The sequence below is a fragment of the Cervus elaphus genome, chromosome 5 (assembly GCF_910594005.1).
Source record: "Cervus elaphus chromosome 5, mCerEla1.1, whole genome shotgun sequence".
Lineage (NCBI taxonomy): Eukaryota > Metazoa > Chordata > Mammalia > Artiodactyla > Cervidae > Cervus > Cervus elaphus.
In genome coordinates this window covers 128,014,914-128,030,974 of record NC_057819.1, presented here as the reverse complement: position 1 = coordinate 128,030,974, position 16,061 = coordinate 128,014,914, and the positions used below count along the sequence as shown (strand labels likewise).

General features: G+C 52.9%; 1 protein-coding gene across 2 annotated transcripts; it reads left to right on the top strand.

Moving 5' to 3' along the window:
- Positions 1–1,316: 1,316 nt before the first annotated feature.
- On the top strand, positions 1,317–16,061 carry ARMC7 (armadillo repeat containing 7). Of its 2 annotated transcripts, none has more exons than XM_043905604.1 (3): positions 1,317–1,762; positions 1,861–2,004; positions 14,968–16,061. In XM_043905604.1, the coding sequence occupies exons 1-3, from the start codon at positions 1,672–1,674 to the stop codon at positions 14,994–14,996; spliced, it is 264 nt and encodes an 87-aa protein (XP_043761539.1). In that variant the 5' UTR covers positions 1,317–1,671; the 3' UTR covers positions 14,997–16,061. The 2 variants fall into 2 exon arrangements, with proteins under 2 accessions (XP_043761539.1, XP_043761538.1); XM_043905603.1 differs by having other exon boundaries at positions 1,320–1,762; positions 14,473–16,061.

Here is a 16,061-nt window from a genome sequence, read left to right as displayed (position 1 = left end):
GGGTCTTTTCCAAAGCCTTAGGGAGGGACAAGTAACAGAGGATGTGATGGCCCATCAGATTCCAGAACCCACACTTGGCTGATCCTGGGATTCCTCTAGAGAGGGTCTAGAGCATTTCCTGACCAGTGTGGGGTAAAGCCCACATCTGTCCTGTCCCTAGGTCTTTACTGCCCCATCCAGACAGAAGCAGAGAAGCCCCCTGGCCGCCTTGGACTGAGATAAAATACTTCCCCAGGTCGAATCAGCTCTGTTTAGAATGTGACGGGCCTGGTGAGGAGCCTGGGGCCACTGCCCTGCAAGAAGCAGCCAGAGTCCCCAAGCCCCAGGTGTGTGCATAGGGCTAGGGCTGATCACAGGCACCTGGGCCCACCAGGTGGGGGCTGCTCCCAGTGGGGCTGTGGCAAGCTGGAGTGTGGCCGTCACTTTGTCCTTGCACAAGGCCCTTGCCCTTCAGAAACTCACAGTCTAAGCCGCTTCTATCCCCACATTTTCAAGCACCCTGGAGTCTGAGAGGGCCACCTTCCTCCCTGGTGCTCTGTCCCCTGTGCCTGTGAAGTGTGGGTCACCTGCCCCCTTCCTGAGAAACCCCGAAAAAGGACTAGATAGAAGGGCTTCAGCATTCTGGGCTCCCCACAACCCAGAAAGCCACCAAAGTGGTATTTCTGGGGTCCGATGGTGCTGCCCCGGGTGCGCCCCGCCACCTGGCAAGCTCAGCTCGGGGTTGGGGAGCAGAGGATACCAGGCTCACTGACTTTTGCTTTCATCTTGGCCTCGCCACGGGCATACAGGGCCATAGTTCCCCCACCAGGGATCCAATCGTGTCCCCTCCACTGGGAGCACAGAGTCTTAAGCACTGAACCACCAGGGAAGTCCTCACTGGGCTTTTGGGAAGAGCCGACCAGAAGGTAGTGTCAGAAGACCCACAGAGGGGACACAAGGAGCCGACGCTCGCGTCTCCAGGGCGTCCCTTGATGGTGGAGGGGCGGGGACTGCGACCAAGCGCGGGGGCATCTGAAGGTGCTTCTACCCCGACAGTCTCCCACACAGGCGACCCCTGGCACTTCTGAGCTCCTAAGGGCTCTAGGGGCACGCCTCAACACAACCGCAGGCTTCAGTTACCACTTCCATCAAGAGGAGGATCGCCGCCTGCAAGAGACAAAACGCTAGAAGCGGGCAGCGCAGGCACACTCAGCTCAGCGACGGCCCACCCCGCTCGCCGCCCCGCCCCGCCCCGCCCCACCCCGCCCCTTACCCATCGCCCCGCCCCACCCCGCCCCTTACCCATCGCCCCGCCCCGCCCCTTACCCATCGCCCCGCCCCGCCCCTTCCGCCCTCTGGGCGGGGCTAAGCGCCGCTTCCCCCGGAAGTCCGGGACCGAGCCGAACGTCCCGCCCAGCTGGGCGCTGCCCCTCCCTCCTACGGCGCGCGGGTGGGTCCTCGTCTCCTGCTCACCAACTTAGGTGTTCAGTCCCAACTCCTACGAGGTCTTGAGGCACCACCGCGTCTCCCACAGCCCAGTCTCAGCTGCAAGCTGCTGCAGAGCCTGGAGCCAGGAAAGGAACCTGTTTCCCCTCCCTGGCCCCGCGAAATCAGGTGGGGTCCTCGCCCCTGTCCCCAGCCTCGCCTTCCACACTCTCCCGCCCGCTCCCCGGGGCCCCTCGCCGCCCGCGCATGGCCCAGAAGCCGAAGGTAGACCCCCACGTCGGTAGGCTGGGGTACCTGCAGGCGCTGGTCACGGAATTCCAGGAGACGCAGAGCCAAGGTGAGTGCCTCGGGGTGGGGGGGGCAGGGGGACCGGGCTGGGGTTCGGCCGCGACCACCGCCCGGGCCCTGGCGCCACTGCCCGCTTCTCCACCGCAGACGCCAAGGAGCAGGTGCTGGCCAACCTCGCCAACTTCGCCTATGACCCCGCTAACTACCAGTATCTGCGGCAGCTGCAGGTCCTGGATTTATTCCTCGATTCGCTGTCGGAGGAGAATGAGACCCTGGTGGAGTTTGCTATTGGTAAGGATGGGGCGGTCTCCTAGGTGCCTGATGAGATAACAGTTAGAAGTGAGTTGTTGGGAAAGGGCTCTCTTAGGGCCGTCTCTCAGCAGCGAAGGCAGACTTTCGTAGTGTCTGTAATGCCTCTGAGGCCCACACAGCGTCCAGGTTCACAAGTGGCTTGAGTCTGGCCTGGAACCCAGGTCCAGGACCGTTTCTACCTGTCTACATTCCTTCTCGGTTAGAGGTGAGATTATAAATGGGAATGGATTGAAGCCCCTTGGAGGGGAAAAAAAAAAGTTGAGTGCTCTTTTAAAACCTCTTTATCTTGTTTCACCATCAAGAGAAATAGCAGTCACTCGGAAGGGCTTATGGCACCTGTAGTTGTTCTGGCCTCAGACCTATTGAATTATTCACCCGACAGGTGTTTGTTGGGCAGGCACTGTGTGAGCAAAGTATTGTTCTAAATGCTGGCGAGATGGCCAACAAGTTGGGAAAAAATCTTTGCCCTCAGGGAATTTACATGCTAGCGGAGGGAGACACATGGTTGACAAAAAAGCTGAGGTGCTGAAGAAAGCAGGCTGATGAAGAAGAGCAAGGGGAGGAAGGGACTACTTCTGGTTTGGCCCTGGCTGGAAGGCACAGGCCAGGCCAAGACCCTAGAGCAGGAGGAGCCAGAAGGAAGGCTGATGTGGCAGCATTGTGGTGAGTGAAGCCGAGAGCGGTACTAAATGAGAGAGAAGGATTTAGTGCTGCTAAATTAGCACCTCGCACCAGTTTACAGGGATTCAGATCTAGGCATTGGGTGGGAGTTTGGAGTTTATTCTGAGGGCAAACCAACATTCCTGGGACTTCCCTAGTGGTCCAACAATTAGGACTTTGCTCTTCCACTGTAGGGGCGGCGGGTTCCATCCCTGATTAGGGAACTGAGATCCTGCAAAAAGCAAACAAAACCAACATTCTTTTTTCAGCATGTGTCTTTAAAAAAGAACATTTCTCTGCATAGTGAAAGGAATCTTATCTTCATAGGGAATAAACTTAATAATTCCATTGTCACCAAATACCCAGTTAGGCAGACTTCTCTAATAGTTCCCAAGTGGACATTTTTTGTTGTTTTGTATAAACTAGGATCCATGGTCTTAATCTGGTGGTTATGTTCCTTAGATCTCAATCTCTTGCTCTCTTTTTAAATAAACTTTGTATTTTAGGACAGTTTTAGAAAAATTGCGAAGGTAATACAGAGTTTCTATATATGCACACCCAGTTTCATTATTATTACCTTCTTACATTAGTATGGTACACTTGTTATAATTAATAAGCCAGTATCAACAGTCCTGTCTAACTCTTGGCAACCCCATGGGCTGTAGCCTGCCAGGCTCCTCTGTCCATGGAATTTCCCAGACAAGAATACTGGCGTGGGTTGCCATTTCCTCCTCCAGGGGATCTTCCCGACCCAGGGATAGAACCTGTGTCTCCTGCATTGGCAGATGGATTCTTTACCACCGAGCCACCTGGAAAGCCCTATTACGAACTCAAGTCCGTACTTTATTCTGATTTCCTCAGTTTTTCCCTCATAACCTTTTACTGTTTCAGGAGTCCATCCAAGATACTATGTTAGATTTAGGCTCCTTTGGGCTGTGCCAGTTCTAGACTTTTTCTTTTTGTGAATGACCTAGGCAGTTTTAAGGAGTACTGGTCAGGTATTTCGTAGGTTATCCTTTAGTTGGGATTTGCCTGACATTTTTCTCATTATTAGACTGGGATATGAGTTTTGGGGAGGATGACTACAGAGGTAAATGGTAAAAGGCCATGACATATCTTCTCTAACTAAAGCTATTTTGGGAGGTGGAGTGGGGTGCTTCCCATGTGGGATCTTAGTTCCCTGACCAAGGATCGAACCTATGCCCCCTGCAGTGGCAGTGCAGTGTTAACTGCTGGACCACTAGGGTCTCAAGCCTGGAGAAAACTTTGCTAAAAAGAGCAGTCAGCCAAGGCGAGTTTTTACAGGATCAGGAAGCACCTTTCCCAAGGCAGGAGCCCTCAGATCCCGGCCCACTGAGCTGGGGGCTCCCAGGGTGGGTCACCAAGCCCTGGGCCTGGAGTCCACGGTCCCCACTTCGCTTCGTAGCTGATCCTTGTGGATGAGTCGTATCTCTTCTGAGCTTCGTTTCCTCATCTGAGCCTTGCCTGCCTCGCAGGACTGCTGTGGGGAGCAGAGCTGTTGGGTCTGTGTGTCTGTGAAGGTGAATCGTTCGTATCCTTATCACCAGTTTTCCTTTTCACAGCCGCTTTTCCTCTTTTTCTCCTTCTTTCTAAGGTCCCCAATCCCAGGAGCAACAGCTTTCTTAGCTCTGCATCCCTCCATGGGGTCCTCTGCAGATGAAATTTCTTTTTTATTTATTGTGCATAAATTGGAAGTCCCAGTGGTGCTTAGAAGCCTGTTTTGTTACTCTGTTTCCTTTCTTGTTGATGTCTGTGGCCGCTACATGGGAGACACTGCCAGTGCTTATCCTGCCCTGTGCTTTGTAGCTTGGAATCTTTTCTCTCCGGTGGCAGGTCTGAGATGGTGATCTCCATGAAGTCAGAGTGCTTTGCTTATCTTTGTCTTGAATGCTCAGGCTTTTTGGTCTGGAAAGAGGGGATGGGGTGAGTGCACGCATGCAGAGTCCTGCCCCTGACTTGGGGCTGGCGCCCTGAGTGGGACTGGTTCTGGAACAACTACTGGGTAAGATTGCCCATGGCCACGGTTTGGCGGAATCAAAACCAGTGTTGGTTTGTTGGCGCAGAAGAGAGTGAGTTTGGTAGGAGCAGGGCTTTGGGGTCAGGCAGGCCTGGGTTCAAGTCCTCACTCCGCGACTTAACTCTGGGCACGTGACTTCCCTTCTCCCACCGTCAGTCAGGTGGGCAGGATCAATACCTGCCTCACAGAGTTGTTGAGGATTATATGAGCTGAAGTGCTTGCAGCTGCATGGCCTCCTGCTATCCAGACCTCCTTGAGGATAAGCAGTTCCCTCATCTCCCAGAGACTGAAGTGGGATAGTATCTCATGACCCATCTGTTCCAGGGATTCGTTCCTTCTGGAAAAGCATCACTGAGTGATAGGAAAAGGTATGAAAGTTGACCCCTAGCCTCATAGTGGGTGTCCGGGCAGTATTAGGAGGACATACCCCTGGGCGAAGGGCACTGGTCAGGCCAGAGCCATCCTTGTTTGGTTCGGAGGGTGGAAAGTGGGTGGATTATCAGGAACCAGATGCAAAGCCAGGATCTCGGTAAACACTCAAATGAATGAAGGGATTCCGAGCTCATGCCCCAGATAAAACCTCTGGCAGGCTTTGGCATCAGTCTGAGAGCACGGGCCTGAAGCACCATGGTTGATTCGCAGTCTTACCTGCTGTGTGCACACCTGTGCCATTCTAGATGCTGTGTGGATATGTAAACAAGCCAGGAGATAACTCGCTGCTTCCATGAACACTGAACCCTAGGATATCACAGAATACTTGACAGTTTTGTTACCAAAACAGAGTTCAAGTAGGAGGGACCTCCCACACTCCCACAATTCAGCTTAAATCCTTTTTCCTGTTCTATTTCCTGCAATACTCGTAGCTGCCACCAGATGGTGGTGGTGTACTGAAAAAGACTGGCGGATGATGCCTGAGCGCCTCTCTGGAAAACAGTATCTAGTGTAATTGAAGAGAGTAACCCCTGATCCAGCAGTTACATTCACAGGGTTAGGTCCAGGCGCGTGTAGACACATAGGCAAAAATGTCACCAGCAGTATTGTCTGTAATAGCCCCAGCCTGCAAACAGTCAACACTGGGATGAATATCAATATTGTGGATGTTCATACTACTTAGCAAGGTAAATGAACCATCTGCACAGCTCCATGCAATTATCTTGCAAACATAATGTTAAGCAGGATGCTAGACACATAATAATATGTACAGCATAACCCCATTTCAATAAAGTCCAAAAAGAGGCAGAACTGAATTACAGCATTTAGCAGCGGGTGTGTGGTTAAAAAAGAGAAATATTTGGAAGATCCCGAGAACTCCCTGGTGGTCCAGTGGTTAGGACTCGGTGCTTTCCCTCTCGTGGCCTGGGTTCAACCCCTGATGGGAGAACTAAGATCCACAAGCCACACAGGAAATTAAAGGTCCTGTTTGTTACAAGTCAGGAAGGGGTTCACCTCTGAGAGGGAGAGAATTCAATCAGGAAAGAATGTGCAGAGGCGCTGGACTGCAGACTGTGCTTCAGACCTTGACCTCAGCGCTGGTTACGTGGGCACTTGGGCGCTCACTGTTCACCTCTGCCTGTGTGTGGGTTGCGGGTGTGCCCTGGGCCATTCTCCGGGGCTGTAAACAGGGGCGTGCCTGGTCCACCTCTACTGGGTGCCAGAGAGGGGTCTTCCACTATCTAATCCTCTCTGCCCGTTTTACTGGTGAAGAAACTCAGGCTTAGAGAAATGGAGTTGCTTGCTCTGCTCACTTGAATCTGCAGGGGGCGTTCCCGGGATTTTTAGCTATTTCCGCCCACCACGGAGCCCTCGCTCCATCCGCAGAACTCGGGTCCGCGGGGAACCTGCTTCTCTCATTGGTCCTTTAGGGTCCTGGGATCGCACATCTTTCAGCTTAAAAAAAACAAAAACAAAAAACTCCCCAGCCCGCCACTAGTTACAGGAAAGCTGAAGTCAAGGTTCTCGTCCCATCACTCCCTCGCGCGCCACCTGGGAAGGCTGACACCAGGCACCTCTGCCCTCCCGCCCCGCTTCCTCTCAGTTCCAGGCACAAGCAGGGTGTGTCTGTGTGTTTTATTCATGTATGCGAATATGTAATGGATTCACTCGGTACAGAGTTCAAAAGGGTAGGTGGTAAACTGTAACAGTCTGTAGCCTTTTCTGGAGGCAGCCACTGTTACCAGTTTCTTGTGTATCCTCCCAGAGATATTTGCAGGATTTATAAACAAATACGTACATGTTTGTATGTATACTATGTATACATTGTATGTCTTACACATGCCTGTAGTATACTATATCTATATTCCGCTCCTCCCCTTCCCCCTTTTTAAAATTTATTTGGCTGTGCTGGGTCTTAGTTGTGGCATGTGGGACCTAGTTCCCAGACCAGGGATCCAATGCGGGCCCCCTGCACTGGGAGCTCAGAATCTTAACCTCTGGACCACCAGGAAGTCCCTTGGGGCGGGTGGGGGGGGGGGGGGGCAGGAAAAATCACAGCGCCACCTATTGGCACACGTGCAGTGTCAGCCCTTAAAGAGCTGCCTGATTGCAAGCACCGCATGGTGACCTCGGCGAGTCGGACTGAGGGCTAGCAGCCCGAGGAGGATGGCCGTTTCGGTTGTTTCCATCTTGCTCTCACATGCGGTGCTGCTTATTTGTGTATCATTTCTCTTGCCGGAATGGCCCTGTATAATAAAATGCTAGAATTGAAGTCTAGGTCAGAAACGCGAAAGGCCATGATTTTTTTTTTTTAATTAAAACCTTTTTTTTTTTTAGATTATACAAAACATATCACTTAAGTGAAAACTGTATCACCCTGTGTTTTTAGAGAAGTCTCACTACCATCCTGGTCCGTTCCCCTCTGTTCCCCTCTCATGGAATCAGCAGATGTGAACATGGACATACGTGTATATTTGTCCACTGCCTGCTTACATATAATAGCAGCTTTCTCTGTATGCTGTTCGCCCCTTGAGTGTCCGTCCTGAAATGTCAGAAAGAACCATTCTCAAGATAACGTGTGGTGTATGTGTGTGTGGGTGTCAGTCGCTCAGTTGTGTCCAACTCTTTGCGACCCAATGGAATGCAGCACGCCAGGCCTCCCTGTCCATCACCAACTCCCAGAGTTTACTCAAACTCATGTCCATTGAGTCGGTGATGCCATCCAACCATCTTATCCTCTGTCATCCCCTTCTCTTCCTGCCCTCAATCTTTGCCAGCATCCGGGTCTTTTCAAAAGTCAGCTCTTCACATCAGGTGGCCAAAGTATTGGAGTTTCAGCTTCAGCATCAGTGCTTCCAATGAATATTCAGGACTGATTTCTTTTAGGATGGACTGTATGTGTATGTGTGGGTGCTTAGTTGCTCAGTCGTGTCTGACTCTTTGTGACCCCATGGACTGTAACCCTCCCGGCTCCTTTGTCCCTGGGATTCTCCAGGGAAGAATACTGGAGTGGGTTGCCATGCCCTTCTCCAGGGGATCTTCCCAACCCAGGGATCAAACCCAGGTCTCTCACCTTGCAGGCAGATTCTTTACCATCTATGCCACCAGGGAAGACCAACTCAAGATATTGGGTTGGCCAAAAAGTTCATTTGGGTTTTTCCACAAGATGTTATGGAAAACATGGGGACTTCCCTGTGGTCCAGTGGCTAAGACTCTGAGCTCCCGAATGCAGGGTACCAGGGTTCTATCCCTGGTTGGGGAACTAGATCCCACATGCTGCAACTAAAGAACTAAAGCTCTCACATGATGCAACTGAAGAATTAAAAATTGCATATGCCACAACTAAGACCACGCAGAGCCAAAAAAAAAAAAAAAAGATGTTATGGAAAACATAACATGTTACGAATATTTTGACCACCCCAATACTAAAGTTAAACCCCAAAACAAAGAGTCCTCAGTGAAGATTTTGAGCTGGGATTGACTGTGGCCAGCCCGGTGCCCTGGGGTGGGTGGGTGCTTAGACACCACGTCTCCAGCCAGTGTCTCCAAGGGCTCGCCCAGCCCTCCAGGGCGCCAGGTGCCGGTTCAGCACGCAGCATGCCCTCACTCGATTGCCAGGACAGTCCTCAGGCCCTCCTGTCCCTCCCAGCAGCGGCGCCCTGCTTGCCATGTGACTTGAGAGCCCCTGCCCGACCTCTGAGCCGCAGCTTTCTCCTCCCAGGCGGCCCCCGGGGCTTCTTCTTTGCCTTTGCCGGGGCTTTCTCTGGCTCCGGTCTAGATGGGCCCTGCCTTTGTCCCTTGTTCTTTCTTTCTGCCTTGCCTGGTTTGTCCAAAACACGTTCATCCACCAGTCAGAACTTGTTCTCCTTTTTGTGTGGTAACCAGTCTTTAAATTGCAGCAGGATCAGCATACGGTGAATTGCACACGGTTTAAGTGTCAGTTTGATGATTTTTTTTTTTTTTTTTTGGCTGCACCACGCGGCATGAAGGATCTTAGTTCCCCAACCAGGGATTGAAACCCGAGGCCCCTGCAGTGGAAGTGTGGATTCTTAACCACTGGACCACAGGAAAGTCCCAGTTTGATGAATTTTTAAGTTCATTAAGGTGTATGTACATCTACGTAACCAGCACTTAAATCAAGATACAGAATATTTCCATCTCCCCGAAAGGATCCCTCATACCCTCTGCCGGTTCGTGTCTTCCACCCCGAGGTAACCATGGTTCTCACCTTTAGCCACATGGATTTGTTTTGCCTGTTCTTGAACTTCATGTAAGTGGACTGGTACAGGATTCTTTGAGTTGAGTCTCTGGTTTTTTTCCCTCAACATAATGTTTCTGAGGTCCATGCAAATTGTTACAGTATCAGTAGCTCCTGTCTTTGTATGAATAGGCCACAAGCTGTTCATCCGCATCCGTTCATCCACTGGTGGAGCTTTGAGTTATTTCTAGAGCCTTTATGAGTAAAGCCGTTACGATCATTTTAAGAAGATTTTATTTACTTGCGGCTATGCTGGCTCTTCATTGCTCCCCGGGCTTTTCTCTAGTTTCGCTGAGCAGGGACTACCCTCTAGTTGCCGTTTGAGGGCTTCTCGTTGCAGTGGCTTCTTTGGTTGTAGAACTCCAGGACACGCAGGCTTCAGTAGTTGCGGCTCCGCACTTCAGAGCACAGGCTCGGTAGCTGTGGCACATGGATTATTTGCCCTCGGGTGTGTGGAATCTTCCCAGATCAGGACTGAACCCGTCCGTGTCTTCTGCATTGGCAGGACTGAACCCGTGGTGGGCTACAGGCTCTCACAACTGAGTTTGCATGTGCACTTGTGTACATAGATACACACACACCCCACACACACGGTAGATGTATGTTCAACTGTATTTGTTGTCATAGCTGAGTCGTGTCTGACTCTTCGTGACCCCATGGACTGTAGCCTATGAGGCTCCTCCGCCCATGGGATTTTCCAGGCAAGAGTACTGGAGTGGGTTGCCATTTCCTTCTCCAGGGGATCTTCCCGACCCAGGGATTGAACCCGGGTCTCCTGCATTGCAGGCAGACGTTTTACCCTCTAAGCCACCAGGAAAAGCTACCAAAGAGTTTTCCAGTATAATTACGATGTGTGCACGCCTCACCACCAGCACACGAGAGTTCCAGTAGCTCTGCCAGCACTTACTATTGTCAGTCTTTTTTTGTTTTCCATTATGATAGGTATATAGGGGCCTCTTGCTGTGATTTTAATTTTCATTTCTCTGATAAGGAATGTAGAGCACATTTTCATATATTGGCCCTTTTGTGCAGTTTGTCTAAGTCTTTTGCTCATTCTTTTTTTTTTTTTATTGTGTTGTTCATCCTTTATTGATATGAAGGAGTTATCCTGGATATGAGTTCTTTGTCAGAATCTATGAATATTTTCTTCTTTTGCTTCCCCCCCCCCCCCCCGCCTTTTTTGGTATGAAGACAAGAAGTGAAGGGGGTGAGGAGAGGGCCCTTGGGGAGGGGGATGATTAGTGTGGTCAAGGAAGGCTCCGAGAAGAGGTAACATCTTGTTGGACCTTTTTTTTTCTGGCTGCACCTCATGGTTTTCAGGGTCTTAGTTCCCCAACCGGAGATTAAACCTGGGCCCACAGCAGTGAGAGCAGAGTCCTGAGCACTGGACAGTCAGGGAATTCCCTGGACTTGTTTTTTTTTTTTTTTTAATTGCAATTTTATGACACATCTGCTGTTCTTTTTTCCTCCTTAACCTTATATAGCAAGCATTTCCCCACATTACACGTTTTTTTTAAAACATGATTTTTAGAACTGTATAATGTTTCATCATACGGATGTACCCTACTTTCTTTAACCAGTTTGCCGCTGTTGGGCCTTCTTTAGGAAGCTGCCAGGCTTCACGTTGCTCTTTTTCTACAGCCCTCCTTAGTTCTTCAGGGCTGGTGCACAGAGGTGGGCTCCGAGGAAAACTCAGAGCGGCCGCGGCTTCTCGTCAGCTCTTTGGGGGTCTTTTGGCTCCTTCTCTGGCGCTCCTGCTCAGCCCTTTATCCCTGAAGCCCTTCTCTTTCCAGGCTTTCACTGCCCTTTTTCATCTGCCGCGGTCACTGCCAGCAAGGCTGAGGGCCTTAAAGAGTTCCCTGCCTGCGGTGGGGACCTGGCAGCTGGTGAGTGCTGGCAGCCCCCCGATCCATCCCTGGAGCCTTCCCAGGCCTGTAAATGGGGAGCAGGTGGGGTTGGCTATTGGGAGGCTGCCTCCCGAGCCCATTCTCCTGCAGATGCCCTGTGATTATCCCAAGTGGCAGAGCCCTGCCCAGGCACAGCTGGGCGCGATGATGACTCACCAGCCCGAGAGTGACTCGGGCTTTTCACCGTATCACCCTTGAGGGCAGAGATTAAGTCCCGTCCCCCACCCCCGAGCTGAGTCCGCAGTGTGGGTAGGAGGCTGCAGCTCCACTCGGAGCTCAGAGGAGATGGTGCCAATGTGTGCGAGGAGCCGGGGTCCCGCCGGGGCGTTTCCACTTGTCCCTGCACCCGACTGAGCCTGGAGTCCGCCCATGGTAGGATTAGTTGTTTTCATGGCTTCTACAGGGACACCCTTTACGCTGGGAGGGGCAGCGGGCTCCCCATCTTCTGAGACTTTGGGCAAGTTACTCAACGGCCTCAGCTTCTTTCCCGTCTGGGGGTGGTGGTGACTCTTGCTCCATGGGGTTCAGTCATGTGCCCAGCAAGAATGCACAGTTGCAGGCCCCCAGGATTCAGAGGTACATGACTGCCGTGTGGTGCCAGTGATGGGCAAAGACCGCAAGTAAAGAGGGTGGTGGGAAGGGAGGCCCCAGGCTGTGCTCAGGGCTCCACTGGAGTGACCTGAGGTGGGGAGGGACCCTGCATCAGTGCCTCCTCTTCTGGGGCCACCCCTCAGAGGCCCCCTGTCAGTGAGACCCCAGAACCGCAGATGTCCCAGGTGGGCAGGGTCCCGGGGAGCCATCCCATCCAGCCTCCCGACCATCTGCAGTGCAGCTGTTTCCTGCTGCTCACCACTTTACAGTCCTTCTAACAAATGTTTGTAGAGCACACCCTGTACCAGGCACCCAGGATGTGGTGGGAATAAGACAGCCTGGGTCTTGACCTCTGGGAACGTATCCTTCTAGTGGGGCTCAGCAGTCAGCGAGCAAGGAAAAGCCATGGTGATCCATCAAAGCTCTAAGCATGTGAAGAAAATGAAATAGAGTGATGAGGGAAGTGCCTGGATGTGGCAGGGTGGGGCTTATGTGGTGGTCCAGGAGAACCTCACTGTCCAGGGAGCAGTGACGTGCTGGTTACCAGCAAGAGCGTGGCAGGACTTCCCTGATGGTCCAGTGGTTAGAGCTTCCACTGCATGGGGGGCACGGTTCAATCCCTGCTTAGGCAATTAAGATGCTGCATGCCACGAGGCACGGCCAATAAAAGAAAACAAACAAACAAAAAAAAAAACAAAAACGAGGGTGGCACCATGTGAAGATCCTGGAAGGGAGTGTGAACTTTATTCCAGGTGCAGTGGGAAGTCCCTGGAGGTTGAGTGGATGGAACCTTTACAAACTTCCCTTCAGCGGGACCCAGACTGACCCAGGTACTGCTCAGAAGCAGGCGGCTGAGCCTGGAGGAGGAGGAGGTCTTTGCCAGCCCTGCCCCCCACCTCGCTGCTCCTGTCCGCACTTGCTGGGAAAGACGTCCAGGTTGGATTTGAGGCTGTGAGAATACAGAGCCTCTGCCAGTTTCCAGAGACGCAGGGGAAGTGGATGGGCTGTCAGTTCACTCTTCATTGGCTGCGTGGGGCTGGGCAGCGCGTGCTGTGCAAATGAGCTAGAAGCTGGTCTTCTGTTTGGAGTAGGAACCCAAGGGTGGGGGTGCCCTGACGGCAGGAAGCTCACCCAGGAGCCACAGGAAGTCAGCTTCTCACACCCAGGGCTCTGGGCTAGCGGGAGAGTACAAAGTCTGGCCACACTACGTGAGCGGTGGTGGGTTCTTCCATCCCGAACCACAGGTTTCTTCACTCTGTCCTTTTCTCTTATCCCCCAGAATCCTAGTAACAATGATGGGTTGGGGGAGGCAGTGGTGGATGATATTTAACCTCTTAATTATGTTGTATCCATAAAATGGTAAAAGGGTGGACTGCATGGCTGTTAAATGATGTCGTGATTGTAGATTTATTGGCGTGGAGAGGTGTTCACAGTTCAGTTCAGTCGTGTCCAACTCTTTGTGAACCCATGAACCGCAACACGCCAGGCCTCCCTGTCCATCACCAACTCCCTGAGTCCACCCAAACCCACATCCATCGAGTTGATGATGCCATCCAGCCATCTCATCCAATGTCGTCCCCTTCTCCTCCTGCCCTCAATCTTGCCCAGCATCAGGGTCTTTTCCAGTGAGTCAGCTCTTCACATCAGATGATCGAAGTATTGGAGTTTCAGCTTCAACGTCAGTCCTTCCAATGAATACCCAGGACTGATCTCTTTTAGGATGGACTGGTTGGGTCTCCTTGCAGTCCAAGGGACTCTCAAGAGTCTTCTCCAACATCACAGTTCTAAAGCATCAATTCTTCGGCTCTCAGCTTTCTTTATAGTCCAACTCTCACATCCATACATGACCACTGAAAAAACCATAGCCTAGACTAGATAGACCTTTGTTGGCAAAGTAATGTCTCTGCTTTTTAGTATGCTGTCTAGATTGGTCATAAGTGGTTAAATAAAAGCAACTGGCTTACAAAACAGTAAGCAGAGGATCACATTGTTTCCAAGTATATGGAGTCACATATTTAAATATTGTGGGATGAAAAGTAAATATTAAATGTCTGGGTGGTAGGATTGAGATGGTTTATACTTTGCCTTTTTGACAGTTTTATTGTAGTATAACTGACATCTGATAAACTTCACATAAGTAAAGGGGGCAACTTGAGGGGCAACTTGATACGTTTTGATGTATGTGTACACCTGTGAAACAGTCACCTTACATACGTGTGCATATGTATGTATGTGTGTGCATGTGTGTGTGTGTGTACATATATGTATTGTGGTCATGCCACACATCTTGTGGGCTCTTAGTTCCCCGGCCAGGGATTGAACCAGGCCCTCAGCAGGGAAAGCTTGGAGCCCTAACCCCGGACCACCAGGGAGTTCCCAGGAAAGCATTGAACTGGCCGAACCGAGAGGGAGAAGGTTCAGTGCCCACCTCCAGAAGGCTGGGCCGTGGCAGGCAGGCCTGTCTGGAACTTGGAAAGGGCTGGAGATCCAGTGGGACTCCGGGAGGAGAGGGCGGAGGAGGCCCAGAGTTGAGGCCTCAGAGTCCGCTTGCTCTTCCCCAGGCGGCCTCTGCAATCTATGCGCCGACAGGGCCAACAGGGAATACATCCTGCAGGCGGGGGGCGTCCCCCTCATCGTCAACTGCCTGTCCAGCCCCAGCGAGGAGACCGTGCTGTCCGCCGTGACCGCGCTCATGGGCCTGGGCTCGCCCGGCGCAGGCTCCCACCCCGAGCTGACGGCCCGGCCCGTGGTCCAGTGCATGCTGCGCTTCTCCCTGTCGGCCAGCGCCCGGCTCCGAAACCTGGCCCAGATCTTCCTAGAAGACTTCTGCTCTCCCAGCCAGGTGGCCGAGGCCCGCAGCTGGCGAGCGGATGCCGCCCTGGGGATCCCCCTGCCGAGGACGGAGGCCCCACAGCAGCCCTGACCCGCTGCCCACCGGACGAGACTGAAACCCTAGTGGGGGCTCCGGGAGAGGTGGCGGCGGCGCGCCCACAGCGCGCCCTCTCCGCTAATGGCGCGCGCTCGGCCGTTTTCAAGGTGCGCTTTCTCCACGGCAGGTATTTGCACTGTGATGAAAGGCCCCTGACGAGCGAGGAAGCCAGGCCTTGAGACGCGTGGACGGGGAAGCCGAAGATGCTGCCGTTTTCACGGGCCGCTGCTCTCAGCCTCGTGGAGAGGCCCTCGTGCCAGCCCCCCCACCCTCACCGGGTCTCACCCTCGCGGAGGAAGCAGCGCGGTCCCTGGACTCGCAGCCTTCGCAGGTGTTTCTCTGGAGGAACAGCTGGGCCTGGAGCTTAGGAGAATTGCCTGAGCTTGAGGAAGGAAGCATTCTCTCCAACAGAGGTGTCTGGAGTCATTTTGAGACGCAGAAGTGAGAAGCCTTGTTGTTCAAAGTATATCACGGCTCCGGGAAGCTGAGGGTGGTGGTGTGCCCCTATCTGTGGAGGCTGGGTACCTGCTCCACAAGCTCTCCAGGCTGGGCATTCGGCCTGGTGGATGCTGGCCCTGAGAACTCTCTGGCTTAACTGTTGATCCGCACAGACCTGTCAGCCAGCCACCATGCTAGGGCCTCAAACACCAGAGCGTGCCCCCTGCTGTTGAGAGTCCAGCCCAGTGACTGTTACGGTGGCCGTGAGGGTGACGACACGTCGGAGGACAGGCACGGACTCTTCGAGCAGTGTCTCCTCCCCTCCCCACCCCATGGTCTCTGCTTGGAAGCCCTGGCCCGCCTTCTCTGCCATCAGGGTTAGTGGGGGGGGGGGGGTCCCTGTGCCTGGAAGCACGTCTGGGGCTCAGGAGGGCCTTGGGGATGCAAGGGAGAGGGGACCAGATGCTGACATACAGTGCAGGGCTCAGAGCCCAGTGTACACCGCTCAGCATGGGGGAAGGGGTGTGGGCCCCCGTGGGAAGCTGGGGTTCGGGAGCAGGGGAAGGTCCTGGCCCCCCCTTAAAGCTGACCTCTTACATGACCAAGGAAAGGTGGCTCCAAGAGGAACAGTGTCCAGGTGGATGTGGGGGTGGGTGGATTATGGGACTAATGGACTAAGGAGCCCAGAGGGAGGGAGGCGAAGGCCTCCTCTTCGGCCTGTATTCCCGCTGCCCCCCAGAGGGTCCTGGCCCTTCCCTTTCCTAAATAAAAGGCCTTAAGAGA

Excerpts from the sequence above, each read along its gene's own strand:
- ARMC7 (XM_043905603.1), top strand. The coding sequence starts at position 1,672 with ATGGCCCAGAAGCCGAAGGTAGACCCCCACGTCGGTAGGCTGGGGTAC. Across the intron at positions 1,763-1,860 it reads CCAGGAGACGCAGAGCCAAG|ACGCCAAGGAGCAGGTGCTG; the intron begins GTGAGTGCCTCG and ends TCTCCACCGCAG. Across the intron at positions 2,005-14,472 it reads CCTGGTGGAGTTTGCTATTG|GCGGCCTCTGCAATCTATGC; the intron begins GTAAGGATGGGG and ends GCTCTTCCCCAG.